This window comes from Trichomycterus rosablanca, chromosome 16 (assembly GCF_030014385.1).
Source record: "Trichomycterus rosablanca isolate fTriRos1 chromosome 16, fTriRos1.hap1, whole genome shotgun sequence".
Classification (NCBI taxonomy): domain Eukaryota; kingdom Metazoa; phylum Chordata; class Actinopteri; order Siluriformes; family Trichomycteridae; genus Trichomycterus; species Trichomycterus rosablanca.
The window spans coordinates 1953289-1976948 of NC_086003.1; the positions used below are offsets into that span (position 1 = coordinate 1953289).

General features: G+C 44.5%; 1 protein-coding gene across 2 annotated transcripts in view; it reads right to left on the minus strand.

Annotated features, from left to right (window-relative positions):
- Positions 1 to 535: 535 nt before the first annotated feature.
- The window catches only part of jmy (junction mediating and regulatory protein, p53 cofactor), a 36648-nt gene continuing 13523 nt past the window's right edge, over positions 536 to 23660 (minus strand). The window contains exons 4-12 of one of the 2 annotated variants that reach the window (XM_063010980.1): positions 20281 to 20454; positions 10733 to 10883; positions 10428 to 10597; positions 9968 to 10133; positions 8942 to 9129; positions 8745 to 8828; positions 8492 to 8575; positions 7106 to 7622; positions 536 to 6957 (exon numbers count right to left, since the gene is read on the minus strand). In XM_063010980.1, the coding sequence (XP_062867050.1) occupies positions 6656 to 6957; positions 7106 to 7622; positions 8492 to 8575; positions 8745 to 8828; positions 8942 to 9129; positions 9968 to 10133; positions 10428 to 10597; positions 10733 to 10883; positions 20281 to 20454 (1836 nt within the window). In that variant the 3' untranslated portion in view covers positions 536 to 6655. The remainder of the gene's footprint in view (positions 6958 to 7105; positions 7623 to 8491; positions 8576 to 8744; positions 8829 to 8941; positions 9130 to 9967; positions 10134 to 10427; positions 10598 to 10732; positions 10884 to 20280; positions 20455 to 23660) is intronic. The other variant, XM_063010981.1, reaches the window with a different exon arrangement.

Genomic DNA, 23660 nt, shown 5'->3' on the forward strand with positions numbered 1-23660 from the left:
ACAGAGCAGGTATTATTTAGGTGGTGGATGATTCTCAGCCCTGCAGTGACACTGACATGGTGGTGGTGTGTTAGTGTGTGTTGTGCTGGTATGAGTGGATCAGACACAGCAGCGCTGCTGGAGTTTTTAAATACCGTGTCCACTCACTGTCCACTCTATTAGACACTCCTACCTAGTCGGTCCACCTTGTAGATGTAAAGTCAGAGACGATCGCTCAACTATTGCTGCTGTTTGAGTCGGTCATCTTCTAGACCATCATCAGTGGACACAGGAAGCTGCCCACGGGGTGCTGTTGGCTGGATATTTTTGGTTGGTGGACTATTCTCAGTCCAGCAGTGACAGTGAGGTGTTTAAAAACTCCAGCAGCACCAGCACAACACACACTAACACACCACCACCATGTCAGTGTCACTGCAGTTCTGAGAATGATCCACCACCTAAATAATACCTGCTCTGTGGGGGTCCTGATCATCACATACTACTGGCCACAAACTGTCAGACTTAAAGGATTAAACAAGGACACAGGACAAAGGACTTTGTAATGACCTGTCTTTTATTTATGGAAGAAGGGAAATGCAATTTGAAATGACCAAACAGTGAGGATTACAATGCAAAATAAAATGAAAAAGTAGATTTATATATATAAAAAAAAATCCCTTTACATTTAAGGTAATGTTATACATTTTAAATATGACGTTCTATTTAATAAATACATGAACTTTATGCACATCATGCAGCCGTCACTTCAGATGTCCTGTGTTTCAGTACAGAGGATGAAATAGTTCAGCTTCTATTATAATATTGCACGTTTCTAGTGACTGATGAGATTTTAATCTGTACCAGTCACATATACATCATAACTCAGTCCGGATCTCTTTGTTTAGGTTACGGGTGACAGGTTGAACATTTTTAATAAGCAAATAAAACAGGCTGCTGTGGGATAACGTGGCGTAAAGATGTCAGATAGCAATGCATAGAATGTTTACCACAAATAACAAGATCAAAAAAACGTGGAACAATGATTCAACCGTAATAAAATACAGTGCTAAATACAGTACAAACGATGGAGACGTGTTTAAATTCAAACGACAGCGTGAGGAGTGAAGACTGATATTTCACCCCCCCTGATTACACACCCTGCGCCAGCTGATCTGGGGTCAGTCTGGGCAAAAAGGCACGAAGTGACCCTCAGATCAGCCTGGACGGGGGCAGTTTCAGTAACTGTGTACTAACTCCGCACAGCATCAGCTTGGTGAACAGACCGTGTGTATGAAATGTGTGCTAACTGAAAAAAAAAAAAAAAACAGAGCTGTGGCGTTCAGTATGAAGTGCCACGTTTCACATTTCCAAAAATAACATGAGCACCATGAGAGGCAGCTGGGTAACGACCCGCGTGTGTCGTGTGCCAGCATTAAGCAACTTGGATTTGCTACTGAATGTGTGACGAGGCGTTCGAACAAACAAAAAACAACAAGTTTCAACCTCATTCCTGTTCACCGCATCTGTAGGTTATGGACGGGTTGATAGCGGGTTGGGATTAAACCGTATTCACTCATAATGGAAGTCTAAGGGCAGTTAAGGCATTTATTTATGTTAAAATAATTTGTTTACATTTGGAACACACTGAACAGGGTGCCAATACATCACACACAATGCTTCCATAATTCTTACACTATAAAGCCAAAAGTATTTAAACACCTGACTGAGCTTTTCAGCTATAACAACAGCAACTCTTCTTAGAAAGCTTCTAAGTGGGACAGTAGTAGCTCAGTGGTTAAGGTACTGAACTAGTAATCAGAAGGTTGCAGGTTCAGGCCTCACTACCACCAAGTTGCCACTGTTGGGCTCCTGAGCAAGGCCCTTAACCCTCAATTGCTCAAACCATTCAGTCATAATTGTAAGTCCCTTTGGATAAAAGCGTCTGCAGGAATTTGTGCCCATTCAGTCCCAAGAGTGTTTGTATGGCTAGGTACTGATGTTGGTCAAGAAAGCCTCAGTTGATGTTCCGGTTCATTCCAAAGCTGTTCAGTAGGGCTGAGCTTACGGCTCTGTGCAGACAGAGCTTTTCTTTATGTCTTGCTCAGCAAGAAGGTCCTGGGTTCGATTCCCAGGTGGAGCGGTCCGGGTCCTTTCTCCTCCAGGAGCTCCGGTTTCCTCCCACTAAATTGTCCAATGACTGTGTTTGACACTAAAGACCTGAACTGATGAATCTTGTGTAAGCAGTAACCTGCCCTGTCATGAATGGAATTAAAGTGTAAAACATGACGTTAAAATTCTAATTATTAAATTAATAAATATTACAGAGGAGTCATGGTGGAACAGGTAAAGGGCCTTCCCTAAACTGTAGCAGAAAAGTAAGAGGCATATCATGTATTACACCTGCTAGCAACTGTTGTGGCTTATTCACATGATCACATAAAAAAATTAGAAGAGGGTTTCCCAATACTTTTGACCATTTAGTGTTTATTCTAATGTTATTCGTTAACAAAGCTCTAAGCTCTTTATTTACACCAGTATTTGCAGTGTGCCTTAAACGGGCGCGGACGTTTGACTATTTTCAGTAAAAGAAAATGCTCTATGATGCTGGAGCTTTTTTTGACTTTATTATATGATTTTATTATTTCTGTGTTATATAGTGGAAAACGTAACAACCGATGAACACCAGTGTGGCATAAACTGGCATGACGACACTATTTGCTTGACTGAATTAATGACCGGGTTTGAAATTTCCCCGAATTGTGATAGAAATTGGGCAGGTAAACAACAACACCTCCTGTTTTGGGTCATAATAAGGTATTAAATAACACTGGTAACCACAGTAATCATTAATAAACAGTATGCTCATTAACAGCAGATCATGGAACAGTACCCGACGTGAAAATACAAAAGGCGTAACATTATACATCAAGCTGTTGCATCCCAGTTTAGATATATTGGACTTCCATATGTGCTCTGGCGATTTCAGCTGCTTGCACAACACCCACACTGGTGAAGAGAAGCCGAAGGCACATGTAGTCACCGACCAGTAGTGGATTTATACCAAATCTACACAGAACACTCCTCAGACACACAGGAAGGGGAAGCCCTTGCTTTGGCTGTGCCATCGTTTCCTATGGAGGGTGGCGGTGCCGCTTAGCTTGCCCAAACGTTCGCCGCGTTGGCTCGGGATTCTAGTGCTCACCATTTCTCACTACGCCGAGCTGCATACGTATACGTATATATGTATAGTTCATTTTAAATCTGTGTTACATAGTCAAACGACTGCCTTTAGACGTTCATTACAAGTACGCTTTTAATTTCATCTCAGGGATTTTAGCTACAGATCCGACTGAAAGGGACGAGGTTTTAACGAAAGCGTTCCTTTACTGAGACAACCAACAATGTCCTGATGTCCTGATACAGACGGTTTTACCACAGAGCTGCTGAGTATTTTATACTGACCTCATGATAAACCTGAACACAAAATGAACCACGCTTGCTGGGTCTTAAATGACAGTAGGAGGTGTTTGAGAAACCAAAGGCATGTTTTATTCTGTTTGTAGATCATCAGTAAATGAATTCTGGCTTTTAAGACTCAAGGGAGTAAATTGTGAATCGCTGTGGCGTCAGGATAGTCAAATGTTTCAATCCTAAATGGACTGAAATGCATGCAAACAAAGATATAAATATAATATAAACATAGTTCTTTGGGTGTGTAATGGGCAGATTTGAGATGCGCAATCCCAGCTGACGAATTCCTATCAATAAGCTCATAAAACAGAAGCTAAGAACGCTACTCCTACTTTTTCCTCCCTCGTTATTGGGCGTGAAATAAAGTGGTCTCAAGACAGGACCGCTGAGAAGCCAAACTGTGGAAAAAAGAGGTTTGTTTAAACTCGTATAGTGGAGGCACCAGTTAGATGCACATCTTCCAATCTTTAGGCTGGTTCTGTTTCCTATTTTTGGTTTTTGGCCTTTCTGCATTTACGTGTACATCTGACTGAAGAAAGAAAGCCACAGCCTGAAAATGCCAGAGCTTGTTCTGAAAACACTGGACACCAGGGCAGGATGGTAGCACCGTCATGAGCAGCAGTGCAACCAGTTCATTACAAACCTATTAAGTTAAATCCTGCCTCCTCTGGTGATCGTCATATTCTTGTTGATAATATAATTAAGTCGATAGATACTCCTTACAAGAAAAACTGTAAAAAAAAAAAAATAATCAAACCACAAGTGGATAAAAACTCGCCTTCTGTGCTTCATGTCACAGGCAAAATGTAAAAACACACACGTCCACAAACACGTGGAAAGTAATACAAAATAAACAAAGCAAACAGGATGGATAAACGTAAAGCAGATCAGCCGAGTGAATAAAAGAAGGACAGGGTAAAATATTATATATGGTACGCAAGACATGGTAAAAGAAAAATCAAGTTACAAAAATCTCAAACAGAATTATAAAAGTAAATGAAGCGGCACTTGTGGGTGGTAAAATAAAGATGTTGGCTATAGGTGGCATCAGTGCATCACTATTTATGTTTCCTCCTAAACTGACCTGTGTGCTACAGGCGTGAGGAACATCAGCACATGAATAAAATAATAATAATAATAATAATAATGAATCTGGAACATCATCTGATGTATCTGCGCCTGCTTCTCAGCTCAGGAATAATTTCGGGCGTTTAAAAGGAATTGGAACCACGACCTCGATATGGTCCGAGCCAAACCAACAACACGGATTGTTTGTGCAAAATATAAAAAAAACGTCGAGTCCATGTGATGCTCTCGAAACCGAAATGCTCCCAAAATGTTCAAACTGGTTCAAACGATGGATGGAATCTGCAGCCGAGTGTTTTTTTTTAAATCAGGAATGACAAAACGAGACACCAAATCATAAGTGGATCAGTGACATAAGATTTTTTGAATGGTGATAAAAAAAAATCTGATTAAAATAAATAAAATCGTCGCAACCATGACTAGGATAAAAAATAAAAGCGATTGATGAAATGAAATGAATAAAGTGCATTTCTGCATCCGCAACATTTTATTTTATATATTACATTACATTTATTTATTGTTTAGCCACAAAACAAATAAAGTGGAAATATTATGGCTAAGTGTGCAGCCGTCGTGGGCTCGTCAGTGCAGAGAAGCTCGGGTCTCAGTACCTGGCTCTCAGTTTTGGGTGGTTGTTTGTATTGTACGCTTGGGCGTAGCACTGTCGCCTCACAGCAAGAAGGTCCTGGGTTCGATCCCCAGGTGGAGTTTGCATGTTCTCCCAGTGTCTGTGTGGGTTTCCTCCGGGTGCTCCGGTTTCCTCCCACAGTCCAAAAACATGCAGTCAGGCTAATTGGAGATACTGAATTGTCCTATAGGTATGCAGCCACTAGGATGCATAAACCAGTGCATTGTAGTGCCGGTCCCAAGCCCGGATAAACAGGGAGGGTCGAGTCAGGAAGGGCATCCGGCGTAAAAACTGTGCCAAATCAGTAATGCGGATCACGATCCGCCGGCGACCCGTATACGGGAGCAGCCGAGGAAATTGTTTGTATTGTACGCTTCCATCCACATGACATGGCGACGAAACCAGTCAATGCCAAGTCAACCATTATAGCGATTCCATATGGCTTTAGTTTATCGTACGTAAGGCGTTGGGGCCTCAGTTGAAGTACGGTGGCGCACGTCCTTACGCTAATAACAAACTGGTGATGATGTGCATGAGATTGGGGATTACTTTATTTGTGAAACCGATACGAAAGTATAACGTTACCAGATCATTTTAACATGAGGTTGATATGGCCATAATATTTCCACTTTATTCTCTTTATTAATACGCCGTCGTACCAACTAGGAAATGTCAGCCGGTCCAGCGACATTAATAAAAACGTTATATTGTAAAGGCAACGAGATGTTTGGCTGTTTTTTTTACTTTACCTTCCTTAAAGCCATTTATAGGGAAAGCCAGAAAAAACTAGACCACCTGCAGCACAGTCACATCATTGGTGCACTATTGGTCCTCTAAAATAACTTTCCTATACAGTTATTTATAAGGGAACACTGTATACTGTAGAGAGCATATTACTTGTGTGTGCAAACATGACTGGTGAATAAAGCTGATTCTTTACTGTTTAAGTATTAATCAAACATGACTAGAAACATGAAACAATACTGTGATCATTTGGTTCATGTTTATGTTCCTAATCTGCATCATGTGAGTCACATTCACGGCATTAAATACGCCTAACTTTAAAATATCGACTAATATATCAAATCTGGTTTCTAATTTAGATCCTGGGTATCAAATCAGGACATATTTAATCAAATCAAACACCAATAAAAGTGCATCTTATGTCACTGAGCCAGATTCAGAACCAGTCGTGCTCCTCAAGCCCGGTTGTGTGTGTGGTCAGTGGTTTAAGTGTGGACAGAACTAGGACGTGTGGAGCGCTGAGGTAAAAACACACCATGAGAAGCCACATCATGGCTAAACAGCTACAAAACAACCTGTCCGACGTTCTCCCTTCCTTCGCAGGCTGGATGATCCGAGCAGTGGTGAGCGGGTCGTGTAGAAGATGAGCAGGTCTGTCCTATGCCTCCAGGTTTCAGCCGTGTGTGTGTGATGTGTGTGTGTGTGTGTGTATGAACATGTACACCGTGTGTTAGGCGTGCGAGCGATCTAGCTCTCCCAGTCGGTACACGGCAAGCCCTCGTCCTCAGACTCGGATTCGGGCGAGGCCTCTTTGATGCGGCGCAGCGCCTCGTGAATGCTGCGGGTGAGCGAGTCGCTCGTGTCGGGGTAGCGCTGCTGCTGCTCGTGGTGCCGTACCTTCCTCAGCTTCACGCCGCGCCGGATCTGGGCCAGGATGTTGTTCCCGTCGTCCTCATCCGGGTCCGGGGCGAGCACGCGCAGCTCGGCCTTGCGCAGGTGGAAGCTCCCGCGCTTCAGGCTGGCCAGGACCTCGTCCATCGGAGAGGACGCTGAAAAGAGACATTAGAGGTAAGATAAGATGGAGAAGATTACATATTGCACCTTTTTATATGGCACTATAGAACATGTAAATGTAGATCAACAGTCTAAACTACTCAGAGGAACGTTACTGTTACCTCTCCTAAATAAAACACTCACCTCTCCGCCACTGGGACGACTCCAGAGATGACGTCTTCCTCAGCTTCTTGCGAGCATTCACCAGCTGGCTGCTGTCGAAATATCGGGCGGTGAAAGGGCCGAGCGGGCTCTCTGCTTTGGTCTGGTGTACCGGGCTGCCCGTCTGTCCCTCTCCCTGCCCTTGCTCGGGTGTATCCTCCAGAGAGGGAGGAGGAGGAGGAGGTGGCGGAGGCAGTGGAGGAGGAGGAGGGGGAGAAATGGGAGAGGTGGACGAGTCCAGGAGCGTGGGAAGAGAGGCCGGTCCGAGGGTTTCCTGGACGGGCGGGACGGTCGGGGGCAGAGAGGCGAAGCCGTCGGGCCTCTGGAGATCCGCGGAATCCTTGAGAGGAGCGGGCGCGTCGTCGGTCTGCACGCTGGCCGCCTGCGTCTGGGGGGGCTCGGCTTTCGTGGGCGCGCAGGGTTGGGCGGCGCCGTTTTTCTTCCTGGCGTAGGCTAACCGAAGTCGCGTGGACTTCAGGGTGACCTGGCCGGGGTAGCGCTAAGTGGAAGAGAAACAGCAATCTTGTAACATACTGAGCACTTTATTAGGAACACCGATGTGGTCACCTAATTTACCGTACAATACTTTCACCCCCCTAAAGCCAGTCAGTGAGTCTAATAAGACCCCCATAGGACTTACCAGATGATGTTTGAGTGGTGGACTATTCCCAGCAGTGCACTAACACGGTTATAACATGGTAATTTGATGTGCTGGTATGTTGTTAGGGTCCTGGGGGGCCCTTTCTGATCAATGAATTGGTTTTGGGGAAGTGGGGCGGAAAAGCAAACAGCAATTAAGGTGTAGCTTAAACTTATAAACTCAATAAACGTATACAGTTTAATTTGTACATCATATTTACATGCTTATGCTTCTTATATTCATATTTAAATTAAGTCATCATTATTATTATGTATTTTTTATCATTTATTTAAGGTTTTGGTATGTTTGCTGTTTGTCCCATAACAGTGCTGCAAAACCTAGGGTTGCCAGATCTCCCACGTTTAACCAGAGATTTAAACAGCATGGGTATTCTTTTAGTTTGAGATATGAAAATGATGTGTAGATGCAGAGCTTAATACGACAGCTGACCATAATCTGTTAGGATCTGTTAAGGAGCATGAAGCATTCAAGCCAGCTTCTATTGTAATGGTTCTGGTTATACCTGGCAACCCTTTTAAACAGTCTGCATTTACTGCATGTGCACAAAGGTCCTGTTCATTTGACTTAATTCATTTTATTTGATTTGCATTTTGACACAGTTCCGATACTAATTTAAACAGTTAAAATGTTTAGTATTATCTCTGGTCTCACAATAAACACTGGCAATGCAAATAAATGTTAATAATTTATTAAGATAAATCCTGAACCTGTTTGAAGCTGCGCAGTCTGTCCAGGGTTTTCTGTCTCTCCTGGCTGACACGTGTGTTCCTCACCTCTTCATCTTCATCCTGCTGTAGATTAAAACATATATTAAAAAAAGAGCAGGAGCTAATTCATTACACACAAATCTAGAACCATAACGGCTGGATCTGTTGCGTTCTACGTCATTCAGTCACCGTGTTCAGTCACCGGTCCTTAATGTGATGGAAGTGCTTTCTCATTTAAAGTCAGACCAATTACCTGCTGTACAGCCTGCTGCTGGTCGTAGTCTTGGCCGCTCTGCCTCTGCTGGAGCTTCTGGGTGTGATTGACGATACAGATTTCCTAAATACAGATAAATAAATTAAATGATGTAGTAATTAGGTAGCAAGATTCAGTACTGAGGCATCTCAGCCCCGTTTTGCAGACAAACCTACAAATCAGCATCTTCCTTGTACCTTTTTGGTTTTGAGGTAGGCTTTCTTGGCAGTGATGCGTCCCCTCCTGGCCTCAAGCTGCCGCGTCCTCTGCTGCAGCTGGATCAGCTCCTCTCGGAGGGGCGAGTGGACGAGAGACGCGTCGTCAGTGGCCTGTAGGGCGTCGGGACTCTCGTACGTGTCGTAGTAGACCACCTCGTCCTGTCTCTCTGTGTACAGTACACCAACACACCTTGCGTTATTAGGGCGGCACGGTGGCTCGGTGGGTAGCACTGTCGCCTCACAGCTAGAAGGTCCGGATTCGCATGTTCTCCCCGTGTCTGCGTGGGTTTCCTCCCACAGTCCAAAAACATGCAGTCAGGTTAACTGGAGACACTGAATTGCCCTATAGGTGAATGTGTGTGATGGACCGGCGCCCCGTCCAGGGTGTTACTGTGTGCCTTGCGCCCATTGAAAAGCCGGGATAGGCTCCAGCACCCACCCGCGACTCTGATTGGATAATCGGTTAAGAAAGTGAGTGAGTGAGCGTTTCGGCCAGTTGCTAACAGGTGTAATAAATCAGTTATATAAAGGAAATTATATGCTTCCAAATTTGCAGCAGCAGTTTAGGGAAGGCCCTTAACCTGTTCCAGCATGACTGTGCCTCTAGTGTGAAGCGAGCTCTATAAAGACATAAAGAAACTCCATTAAACAGCTCTGGAATGAACCAGAACATCAACATGAGCACCCAGGACACAAATGCTCCTTAGATTTTTGGTGTAAATCATTAAGTTGAGATGATTTGGAGGTGACACTGTGTGTTTTCGTCCAGAGTGTGGAGCAGCTGAGCAGTTCACAGCATGACTCACGCTCATGGGGAAAAAAACAGCCCAAAACATAACAAAACAAAACACAAGCGCCGAGCGCTGGGGTGGGAGGCTGGCGCTGAGACCCCGTCTGCCAATAAACACAGACACCGACTGACGACGGCGCTGCTCTGCACGCCAGCTATACACCAGCAGACACTTTTCGTCCTGCGCTGATTCGCCGGACGCCGACGTGACTCACCCGTCATCTGTCTGCGCAGGCTCTGCAACTGCGCGGTCAGCAGCAGCTCCTCGTACTTCAGGATCTCGAACTGGATCTCGTAGAGCTGCAGCTGCAGCTCGTAGTACAGAGCCTCCAGATGATCCAGACGGGCCATGGCATCCTCGCCACCCTGCAGGCCCTGCATCTGAGAAAGCACATCAGTATACAGGAGATTAAAACACAGCCTATATGCCTACGTGTGTGTGTGTGTGTGTGTGTGTGTGTGTGTGTGTGTGTGTGTGCTAATCTATTTTTGGTACATTGTGTGCTTTTCGGGATGCCCATGTAACACAGCAACACAGGCACTAGTAGCTCAGCAGTAAAGGTACTGAACTAGTAATCAGAAGGTTGCCAATTCAAGCCCCACCACTGCCACTGTTGGGCCCCTGAGCAAGGCCCTTAACCCTAAACTGTATCATTAAATGTGTCCGTGTGAGACCTCCTCTCGCAGGCCGTGCTTCCTCTGTTCCAGGCAGATCTCTTTGGCACGCATCAGTTGCAGAGTTTCCTTGGAAACGGCGTACTGCAGTTTCTCCATGCGCTCCACCGCTGCGCCCCACGCCGCCTTCCCGAACTTCCTCTCGTCGGCGCGCATGCGCTCGTACATCACTGAAGCGACACACACACATCGATGCACAGGTTATTATAACAGCTTTACATACACAATACGACCAAAAGTATGCGGACACCTGGCCATGAGTTTCCATCCTATTTCATCCTCTTTGAAAGTAAGGCACTCGGTACCTTTTTGTGCCCGTGCGGTGTTCTCGAAGTACTTGACGGTGAGGTCCTGAATGGAGAGCACGGCCATGTGGGCCTTCCTCTGCCAGTCCTCGTCTTCTCTGCGGAATGCCTCTACCCGCCGTGGGCCCAGGTACTCGGTCTCCAGAGAGATCTGCACACAGTAAACACACTCAGCTTACAAACCGCATCAGGATTCATGAACTTTCCGCAGCAGGTCAGACGTTTCCACACACTTGTACACATTTATTTTGCTATGACTACATTATTTAAACACATAATTCATATCCAAAAACTCTAAACCACGAGGGGTGCTGACGGGCAGCTGTCGTGAGCACCCATCGACAGTGGCCACACATAGGTTGTTGGGTGGTCAAGACTCACTGATGCCAGATGACATCTAGTACGAACCAACAAAAGAGCTGCTGTGGTTCAGATTGCAGATCAGTTTAATACTGGTAATGAGAAGATTGTCAAAACACAGTTATTCGAACCCTTTTGTTTACAGGACAGTCATATTATCCATGCAAACTCCTGTTTACTGCTGAAAGCACCTACAGTGGGCATCCAGGCATCAGCAATAAACATCGAAGCAATGAAAGGTTTATTTTAATGCACATTTCATCATTTCCTGACGTATACAGAACAAACACGACACGACTGTGTCTGCAAGGATGCAACTGGACCCAGCGACTTTCCAAAACCTCTGATAAGATCCGTCAGACCCCGAGCACGAGGAAATCCTGGGATAAACAGCGCTGCTTAGCTGGCGTACAGTAATACAGTACAGGACAAGGAAGTATCACTGAAGGGTGGACGTCCCAGACCAAAACAAACCCTCTCCCACCCCACCCCACCCCACCGCCATTTTTCTTCTTTTGTCCTGCAGACGTTCACTAGAAGCAGCAGCTGATGTGTTTATGTGAGAACTTCCTAGAACTGAAGCTACACACCCATAAAGAGCCCCTGGTATCCCAACGCTTAAACTTTCTCTAATGTGAAACAGATGCTGCTGCGGCTCGCGGAGGACGACGCCTGCGCACACGCACACACACGCCGGTACGATTCACACAGTGACCGAACGCGAACAAATTCCCAACCGGTGAGATTCCCTTTATTATTAGCTCATGCTGAGTTTGGAGACGGATTGAAGTGAGGAGAGGATAACGAGAGAGGGGGTTAGGGTTAGGGGTTGGAGTGTGAGACACGACCTCATAGCCCAGGTATCTCGGTTGAGATGGTATACTCGTGCCAACACAACGATTCTGGCAGCCATGCTTCAGGGTTTTATTCTTCCAACATTCTGCCGATTAAATATACAAAACATGCTCCTTAAACACAAAGGCACGGGGAAGAGGAGAAAACCGTAGGACGTCTTCACACTCGCACTTACATTTCAGACCCGAGTTTGCCGTCTCGGGTTCGGATCTCCGGTCCGCATAAAACTGGAGTCCGTCGTTCTGTTCCATGTGTGGATGCGAGAGAGGCGAGGCACCGAACGCTTTCAATTCTGTTTTAACAATTCCAGCAGCAGGGAACGGAACGCTATAATCAGCGGACGGTTGATTGTTGCTACTGACGCTTCTGTGAATTTTGTTCTTGGAATGTTCGTTCCACGGTTTTGCTTTTCCTCTGTTTTTAATTTACGGGCAGTAACTATTTCAGCACACACCTGCCTGTGCACGCTGAGCCTGAGCTTGTAGCTGTTCAAACACTTTCCTTTCTGTGTGAACTTTTATAACAGACGAAACAGATCGCCATGATCGGCGGATAAAACACGAGCGACCACACGTGTACCTTACAGTCTCTTAACAAACATATCGACTTCTTAAAAACATTTAAATAACGAAAAGCCAAAGTAAAGAATCAATAATTAAATTCGTAACGCAGTAAAAATTTACTTAATTGGCCGCTCGGGTGGCACAACTGTCCATTACTCACATTGTACTGCACAACTTAATTTAACTCATAATTGTGACAGATATATTTCGATTATATTCATTTCCGCTTGCCTGAATTTTAACAGAATAAAAAAAAAAATAGTTTGCAATGCTGCTACAGATATTTAACTTTGCTATGGTCATCACTTTGACAGGCTGGTTTTTAAAAACGTAAATAATAATCATAATACAATAAAGAATTTGTTAAATTATGTTTGGGGGAAATGGTAACACAAGACTGTAATTATTAGGTCGTTGACTCATAGGGTCTTCTACCACCAAAACCAAAACACCACATCATTTTCAATTGTGTGTTCACATCAGACCGGCTTAGTCCCTGTGTTTTAGTTCTGCAGCAGCACCAGCGCATTTCTTATTCATGTACCCGCTCAGGTCCTGTCAGAAACACGATACCCACAGTGCATTTCTTTGTCACCCGATAGCCCCGCCCGGTACTGACTCGTATACTCGGGCCCCCCTGCGTCCGTCATCCTTTGATTTCATCACTCATTCACCTGTTCAGCCTCGTTCTCTCATTCGCGCAGATATTCAGGAAGATGGATCAGGTGCCATATGTCCAGGCTGCGGTTTCATTACAGTCGCTCTCGGCCCCGCCCTCTCGGTGGAGCGTGTGGGAACAGACTGGGAATGAAGCTGGGGGATCGAGCGCACCGAGCTTCACTGGAGCAGAGAGCTGGTTTACTCGAACTGGAAGCTTTGCAGTGCCGTGGTTGCACTCATAACGCTCGTATTATGGTGGAATTACACGTTCAGTCCAATCCGGCAGACGTGATCCGTGGTGGGGAAGAAATAAAAGTTAGAAAAGGTTGTAAAGGCTTCGGAATTTCCTGAAGTTCTGCCCAAATGACTCATAAGATGTCTGATGTGGTCTGATCTTTATCCAAGTGACCGAAAAACCACAAGAACCAAACAGTGAACAACAACAGCGTTCATAAAAGAACACCATGGTGAAAAAAACACTAAATACTTTCATTCTTCTACAGGAACTGGTAATCTGGAGGTGGTTTAGGGTAAATGTGTTTGTCTCGATCATTGACTGATGCCAAAATCGAAGTAATTCCTTTCCTTGTGTGCTGGTAGGTCTATTTAATAAAGGCATGATTTAAAAAGAAGAGTCAGAGCACCCCTAATCTGAAGGACGTCTACACTCGTGGTGTAAATAACACAATGTTTATATTAATGTGTTATAAACAGATTATAAATGCCATAGTCCAAAACTGCTGGGATAAATAGTTCGAATCCCCAGCCGTGTTATCGGTTGGATGGATGGATAGACATATAGATAGAAAGACAGACAGATGACAGATAGATGATAGATAGATAGACAGACAGATAGACAGTATTATAGATAGATAGATAGATAGATAGATAGATAGATAGATAGATAGATAGATAGATAGATAGATAGACAGACAGATGATAGATAGATGACAGATAGATAGACAGACAGACAGATAGATAATAGATAGATAGATGATAGACAGACAGACAGACAGACAGATGATAGACAGACAGATAGACAGACGGCTAGATAGATAGCTAGATAGACAGATAGATATATAGATGATAGACAGACATATATAAATGATAGATAGATAGATAGATAGACAGACAGACAGATGATAGATAGATAGACAGATAGACAGACAGATAGACAGACAGACAGATGATAGATAGATGACAGATAGATAGACAGACAGATAGATAATAGATAGATAGATGATAGACAGACAGACAGACAGACAGACAGATGATAGACAGACAGATAGACAGACGGCTAGATAGATAGCTAGATAGACAGACAGATATATAGATGATAGATAGACAGACAGATATATAAATGATAGATAGATAGACAGACAGACAGATAGACAGATAGACAGACAGACAGATAGATTATTTATCCTGAGGGAAATGACTGGAACATGTACATACAGACATGACAGACTATCTAATAGTCTGATGCCACATGATGGAAATCTACATTTTTTAACTCGCTGTTTCGGACAATCAGATTTTTTGGACCGGTGCTGCCCCTTTTTAGTCGGTTAAATCGAGGTTCCACTTTATAGATAAAAATGCCTTCAGCTTCACTTAATCTCTATAATCAACATTTTTTAAGGTACCTACATTTAAATGTAATCATGTAAATCAAAAAATCTTTCTTTAATTTAAGGGTTTATTTATAACATTTTATTATGAAATTATTTCTACATTATTTGCTAACTAGAAAGCTTTAAAGATTGTTTACACTTTGTTTAAAGATTGTTTACACATCTGAACGGTGTAATCCTGTGAGGAGCGTGAGGGGTTAACACCCAAACCCTCAGCGTACGTGCTTCCTCCCCCATTACAATCCGTTTTGAATGCACCACTTTGCACTTCCTGGTCCGACTCCACACAGATTCTGTCTTTGTTTGCAGCTAAATTTAAGCGCGGTGGTTAAACTGCTGCGTCTTTCCTCCTCGTCCCTAAAATAATCTGCTACAAAATACAGAGGGAGCTTCGGCTCGGGGAAAAGAATGAATTTGTTTATTTTGAGAGCTTTTTGCTGATTGGTTGAGCGAATACAGTAATGATGGGTCGCTGTGTGGTGGGTGCCAGCTCTCGCTCATTTAGCTTTGATATGGAATAGATGTGAGCATACCGCTGCTGGTGAAAGGGCTTTGTTTGACCACAAATAGCAGGTGGTTCCAGGGTTGGGTGTGTACGGTTGTGAATGTGTGTTGGGGGTGTTCATCAGGGCATCTAATGTGTGTGTGTGTGTGTGTGTGTGTGTGTGTGTGTGTGTGTGTGTGTGTAGGAACCCACTGTGAACTGGCGGACACGTGTTTACATTGTCTTTTTTTAATTTTATAGTCTGAAACACCGACCTCAGTCCAGGTTACAGACGTGGTCAGTTTATAAGAGTTACAAACACATAAGAACTCTATTCCCTGAGGATATGTGCTATTATTCCTCCTATTGACAGCACATACACAGGAAAACATATGCAAATAATGGAGAATTTACACACACACACACACACACACACACACACACACACACACACTGGTGTTTGCATTACACACACATGAATCGTCGGTTTAAGGATGGACCAACCGTCAAAATCAGAAAAGGGGGCTGATTTGCATACTGCTTCACCGTCTGTCAGATGTGTGTGTGTGTGTGTGTGTGTGTGTGTGTGTGTGTGTGTATTTAAATACGTCCAGGTTCATACAGGGCACTAAATCCCAACTGTAGATCCTGAATATTTAGATGGTAAATACGTGCACAGGACCCATACACACTGCACATAACTGGCACACAGGGAGGGTTAAAGTTATTTTAACATTATGACCACTGAGAGGTGAAGTGAATAACACTGATTATCTCTTCATCACTGCACCTGTTAGTAGGTGGGATATATCAGGCAGCAGGTGAACATTTTATCCTCAAAGTTGATGTTAGAAGCAGGAAAAATGGACGAGCGTGAGGATTGAGAGAGTTTGACGAGGGCCAAATTGTGATGGCTAGACGACTGGGTCAGAGCGTCTCCAAAACTGCAGCTCTTGTGGGGTGTTCCCGGTCTGCAGTGGTCAGTATCTATCAAACGTGCTCCAAGGAAGGAACAGCGGTAAACCGGCGACAGGGTCATGGGCGGCCAAGGCTCACTGATGCACGTGGGGAACGAAGGCTGGCCCGTGTGGTCCGATCCAACAGACGAGCTCCTGTAGCTCAAACTGTTGAAGAAGTTCATGCTGGTTCTGATAGAAAGGTGTCAGAATATAGCCGCACACCAGTCAGTCAGAAAGGTGGTCATAATGTTATGCCTGTTCGGTGTAGTTGTGTGGTTATTGATGCATTTGGTACAGTTTTTAAACCCTCTGTACACATTGCCATGGTGCCACCCATTACATTAAAATCACTTTACCAATCCAACCCTTTTATTGTTCCATGGGTCAGAAGGCATTTAGCAACTATCGCAGTTAGTGATTGTGCTGTTTGTCCATGGTGAATAATTTAGGCTGCGTCAACATCGTCACGTAGTAAATGATGCTCCATTAACCATCAGAAAATTCACCGGGTTTCAAATCTTGACAGCTTAATCATGCTGAGATTCAGGCTTTTGGTTCAGTGAAGGAAATAAATAAGCGTCTGGAGCGGCTCAGAACGAGCACCTGAAATCTATTATTAAGTTGTCTGTTCGATGCCAGAGCTTTTTTATAGCCGATACCTGCGACGTTACTGTTAATCAACCTTACAGCACCTGCACGTGTTTGTGTTTTATTCCCCTCGGTATCAAGCGTCTTTTTAACGTGCTGTTTGTATTATTTTATCCACCAGTTGTATTAGAGTAGCGCTAAGAGAGGCACAGGATCGGGTTTTGGTCTGGAAGACGTTTGCAGAATCGTTCCTTCATTATCGTCACGGTTCAGATCTCCGACTGCGCTCGTGTTAGACCTGCGCTGCTGGCGAGATTCGTGATGGAGAACAGCCCTCCGTGTCGCACCGCTTGGCTTAGACCTGACTAATCCACTACAGAGGACGCTGGGTAAAAACACGGAGCAGAGGCCGTGGCAGAGCCTCTCGCTGGCAGGCTGGTTAATCCACACCAGATCCCTCCTTTCCCTTTGGAATAGCCGTACTTGACTTAATAGAGTTGGCAGAGTGAGTGCTTTCAAATCCCCTGCACCCCTCACATCAGTCTAATGCTAAGATAAATCATGTGACAAAATAATGCCGCTCGTGTCCCTGGTCTCTGTTCCAGACCTGCAGGCATCGAACTGAAATGATGCCAGCTGAACCCTGGCACTTTCACTATGAAAATTATACTGGCGCTGGCACCTAGTAGGTGGAAAATATACCAGATTTTAATACCGATTTCCTGCTTTACTCTGCACAAAAATAGTATTTTCTTTTTGCTGCTCCAATAAATAGGGGGCACCACAGCGGATCTGGTCCACACACCCGACTTGGCACTGTTTTTACACTGGATGCCCTTCCTGGGGCAACCCTTCTATTTCTATCGGGGCTTGGAATCGGCACTGAGAGCGCACTGACAGGTGGCTAGCCCCCTCACCCTAGACATTAGCCAATCACGTACAGCTGCCTGACCGGCCGAAAGCAACCCCAAGATTCGAACCCTGGATCCTTGGAGCTCGGCAGTACTGGGCCAGCTTACTTTATCGCTGCGCCAACCGAGCGCCCACATGTTAAAGAAAAATGAAATGAATTTATAATAAAGTTAACATTTAGTGGATACTTTTATCCAAAGCGACTCACAATTATGACTGAATACAATCTAAGCAACTGAGGGTTAAGAGTCATGCTCAGGGGCCCAACAGTGGCAATCTTGCAGTGGTGGGGCTTGAACCAGCAACCTTCTAATTACTAGTCCAGTATCTTAAACACTTAGCTACCACCTAAACATCAACCTCCATCAGGATCACAGAGCGGCGAGGTTGAATATATACAGTGGGGGATCATTGACAAGCTCCTCCCGTGTAATTCTGGACTGACCTCACCTTTCTCAGAATCATTCTTACCCCACCAGGTGAGATCTTGCATGGAGCTCCAGAGCGAGAGTGATTGACTGTGATCTTGTATTTCTTCCATTTTCGAATGATCGCACCAACAGTGGTCTCTTTCTCACCAAGCTTCTTACTGATGGTCTTGTAGCCCATTCCAGCCTTGTGCAGGTCTACAATCTTGTCCCTGACGTCCTTTGATAGCTCTTTGGTCTTGCCCATGGTGGTCGAGAGATGTGAACGGAAGAAACTGATTCTGTGACAGGAGTCTTTTATACAGGGACAGGACTAATTTGTGTGCCTCATGGGCACATAACCGGTCTGTGGGGGTCAGAATTCTTGCTGGTCGGTAGGGGATCAAATACTTATTTCCCTTAATTAAATACAAATTAACTTATAACTTTTATTTAATGTTTTTTTTCTGGATTTTTTGTTGATATTCTGTCTCTCTCTGTTAAAATAAACCTTCCATAAAAATTATAGACTGTTCAAGTCTTTGTAAGGGGGTAAACTTACAAAATCAGCAGGGGATCAAATACTTATTTCCCCCACTGTATATATGTGTGTGTGTGTGTGTGTGTGTGTGTGTGTACACAAGCATTATAGAAAAGCTCCGTCTGCCTTCACTTCACTACTATAATGAAGTTCTCTGAGGGTAACGGCGCTGACAGACCGTACACAGAGCAAACAGGAACGGAGCCGATTTACCACCTTCCTGCTTCAACCGCTATTATTGTTCAGATGGAAAATTTACGAGCGTTTTTAAAGAACAAAAATGCTGTTAAACTCATAAGAAATGAAGACGTATTATTATAATAACGATGCTTCTATTATAACGTTTAACAACTGAAGCTGTTCAGCTTTCAAAAGGCTTCATATAAAAGTTATAAGAATTCAGTGACTAATACTCTATAGGTCCAAAAGTATTCGGACACCCGATCATGAGCTTGTTGGACGCCCCATTTAAAAAACAAATGATATTAAAATAGAGCGACCTCTGTGTGAACTTAGCTATAACAACAGACTCTTATCTGAGAAGGCTTCTCACCAGGCTATGAAGTATGTCTGTGGGAATTTGGGCTAGCATTTCTATGGCTGGGCACTGGTGTTGGTCAGGAAAGCTTCAGCTGACGTTCCGGTTCATTCCGAAGCTGTTCAGTTTCTTTAAACCGAGCTTTTATTTCTTCCTTTAGATCTCACGGGGGTACAGTCATGCTATAACACGAAAGAGCCTTCCCTAAACTGTTGCTATAAGGTTAAAAGCATATCATTTCACTGATATAATTGATTTATTACGCCTGTTAGAGATTGTTGCGGCTTAAACATTTACATTTGCAGCATTTAGCGGATGCTTTTATTCAAAGAGCAATTAAGGGGTTAAGGGCCTTGTTTAGGGGCCCAACAGTGGCAGCTTGGCAGTAGTGGGGCTTCAACTGGCAATCTTCTGGTTACTAGTCCAGTACCTTAATAGCTGAGCTGCCTCTTTTGAATGAAAACAAATAAATTAAAAGACTAGAAGGGGGCGTCCCAATACTTTTGTCCATATAATGTACCTGGCAAGACAAAATAAACAGACAGTTTGTCTGATGAGCACAGACGTTCCACATCAGCTGTTGTTCTAACACCGTGTACTTGGCATGTCGATCTCCGTGTGTCTGTCGCTGTTCCTCCCATCCTGTCTCTGTTCAGTTTCTCTATTTTCTATCCCCTCTCTCTCTCTTTATACACTGACGAGCCAAAACATTAAAGCCGCCCGCTTAACACGCTGTCAAAACAGCTCCGACCATCTGAAGGAGTCCTGTGGTATCTGATACCAGGACGTTACCAGCAGGTCCTTCAACTTCTGTATGTTGTAAAATATGAGACGAATCTGCATTTGTGTGGAATAACCGTCAGATCCAGTGTTACAGTATCTGTGTTTATCTGGATTTTCCTCCCTGTTTCACTTTTAAAGCTCAGAGACTCGAAGGAACGCGGAACGATCGTCCCATCAGACCTTGGTAGTACACGTCTGATATCTGTGTCCGTTTGAGTGGTTGTAAATATTATGTGTGTGTGTGTGTGTGTGTGTGTTTCTGACCTTTATCTGCTGTCGGCGCAGCATGGCGAGCTCTCTCATGTCTCTGAAGGGCTGCAGTAAGTAGTGGTAGAGCTCGGTGGTGGCCTCCACCAGGTCCCCGTACGCCTCGTCCTGCTCCGAGTACAGCTGTAGCAGGTCCACCATGCTCTCCATACCGCGCTGCTTCTCCAACAGCTGCACAACGAGAACAACAACGAGTTCATAATGACACCCACGTGCTCCTGTGTACAGTAGAAGCACTTTGGAGTTCTACAATTACTGACTGTAGTCCATCTGTTTCTCTGCATGCTTTGTTAGCCCCCTTTCACCCTGTTCTTCAATGGTCAGGACCCCCACAGGACCCCCACAGAGCAGGTATTATTTAGGTGATGGATCATTCTAAGCACTGCAGTGACACTGACATGGTGGTGGTGTGTTAGTGTGTGTTGTGCTGGTGCTGCTGGAGTTTTTAAACACCTCACTGTCACTGCTGGACTGAGAATAGTCCACCAACCAATAATATCCAGCCAACAGCGCCCCGTGGGCAGCGTCCTGTGACCACTGATGAAGGTCTAGAAGATGACCGACTCAAACAGCAGCGATAGATGAGCGATCGTCTCTGACTTTACATCTACAAGGTGGACCAACTAGGTAGGCGTGTCTAACAGAGTGGACAGTGAGTGGACACGGTATTTACCAGTCAGTGTCACTGCAGTGCTGAGAATGATCCACCACCTAAGTAATACCTGCTCTGTGGGGGTCCTGACCATTGAAGAACAGCATGAAAGGGGGGTAACAAAGCATGCAGAGAAACAGATGGACTACAGTCAGTAATTGTAGAACTACAAAGTGCTTCTATATGGTAAGTGGAGCTGATAACATGGACAAAATGCTGTGTATGTGGGTTTGAGAAATTACCAATCATACCTGTGAGGTCTGGTCTAACCTCTGGTGTCCATTCAATAAATGACTATGAAACTAAATGTCTGGATACGAGTCATATTTATTGCATTAATATTATTTAATGTTCTGTATTAACTTCTATTTTATTAAATAAACATAACGGCTTTCAGACAAACCATCCAGAGATCTTCAGAGACGCTCCAGTCATGTCACAGACGTAGAAAACACAGACATCGTTATGCTAATTTAGACATTTTAAACTCCATCACATCACTGCTGTAGTGAACAAGAAACAACAGAGTCCAGCTCAGCGGTTGTACCACGATACTTCTCGGCTCTGAGCGGCCGAGGAAAACCGGAGAGACCCTGGACGATGCAGCATGATGAGTAACGATGTGAAAAATCTCATTGTGTGAATGAATCAGGGTTTTCTCTCTCGGCTCTCAACGGCTCACAGGGAGAGAAAAGCCTGTTTGTGCTTTATATCAGCGACTGACGCAAGTTTAACCGCATCATGGATTAGAATGGACGGAGTTATCTGTGACAATAGTCATAAGTATTGAGACACCTGACTATTTCCCATTTCAAAACCATGTTTAATTATTTATTTATAATGAATCGCTCCTTCTTTTCTTTGTAGTTAATCTTTGTTCTCTTCTGGAAAGCCTTTGTACACATCTTTGGAGTGCGTCTGTGGGAATTTGTGCCCGTTCAGCCAATAGGGTCAGTAGAAGAGAAGGTCTGGCTCGCAGTCCAAGTTGAATTCATTACAAATGTGTCCAGCAGGGTTCTGTGTAGGTAACTTCTGCTGAGGGTTGTTAACATGTTATAACAGGGCCCAACAGTGGCAACCTGGCAGTGGTGAGGCTTGAACCGACAACCTTCTGATTACTGGACCAGTACCTGAACCACTAGGCTACAACTCACCTATTCACCAGTGGTGGGAACGGCTAAATTCAATCATTAGAAGGGGTGTCCACATACTTTTGGCCTTATATATATATATATATATATATATATACGTATATACATACATACTCATCCGTCATAACATTAAAACCACCTCCTTGTTTCTACACTCACTGTCCATGTTATCAGCTCCACTTACCATATAGAAGCACTTTGTAGTTCTACAATTACTGACTGTAGTCCATCTGTTTCTCTGCATGCTTTGTTAGCCCCCTTTCATGCTGTTCTTCAATGGTCAGGACCCCCACAGGACCCCCACAGAGCAGGTATTATTTAGGTGAATGATCATTCTCAGCACTGCAGTGACACTGACATGGTGGTGGTGTGTTAGTGTGTGTTGTGCTGGTATGAGTGGATCAGACACAGCGGCGCTGCTGGAGTTTTTAAACACCGTGTCCACTCACTGTCCACTCTATTAGACACTCCTACCTAGTCGGTCCACCTTGTAGATGTAAAGACCTTCATCAGTGGTCACAGGACGCTGCCCACGGGGCGCTGTCGGCTGGATATTATTGGTTGGTGGACTATTCTCAGTCCAGAAGTGACAGTGAGGTGTTTAAAAACTCCAGCAGCACCAGCACAACACACACTAACACAACAGCACCATGTCAGTGTCACTGCAGTGCTGAGAATCATCCACCACCTAAATAATACCTGCTCTGTGGTGGTCCTGTGGGGGTCCTGACCATTGAAGAACAGGGTGAAAGGGGGTAACAAAGCATGTAGAGAAACAGATGGACTACAGTCAGTAATTGTAGAACTACAAAGTGCTTCTATATGGTAAGTGGAGCTGATAACATGGACAGTGAGTGTAGAAAGAAGGAGGTGGTTTTAATGTTATGGCTGATGCACTGCTTGGTAAGTGAATGATGTGGCTGCGTGGTACACCAGTAGAAGGGTCAAAGCGCCCAGCATTCGTATCGCACTCCAGTCCAATTTGCTCATCATTCAGCTTCTCCTTTCACACTCCAGGTCCAACACTCATCCCCAATTCTCACTCTTTCTCTTTTTCTGTCTCGTTCTTCCTCCGTCTCTCGATTTCTGTCAGTGATCAGGAGCTGGAACGATCACTGGTCGGTCTGTGCTGACGTTCGGGGTTGAACACAGTCCGTCTCTGTGCCGTCAGCTCACACTGGCTGATTCAGTCAGACACTGCCTGCTCTGTTTACCTTGGCCGTGGTCACTGTGGAGAGGGGGAGCCGGCCGTCCATCCGGGTCAAAGTTCAGCCGAACGTGCCTCACGCTTACAGTAAAATAGAGCTTTCATTTCATCACAGTGATTCAGCTATTCCAAAATACTAAATCACAATACTTTCACATCTGATACTGAGTATTTCATTTTTAATCAAGCGCATTATCATGGTTAGGGTCACAGAAGGTCCAAATCCAGAGGCAGGAGTACCCTGGACAGGCGCCAATCCACCGCACCTGACCATAAGCTTGTTGGACATCCCATTCCAAAACCATATCATTTATATCGCATTGCTCCCTTGTTCCTTTGTAGCCTTAATATCATATCGTCCACTCCT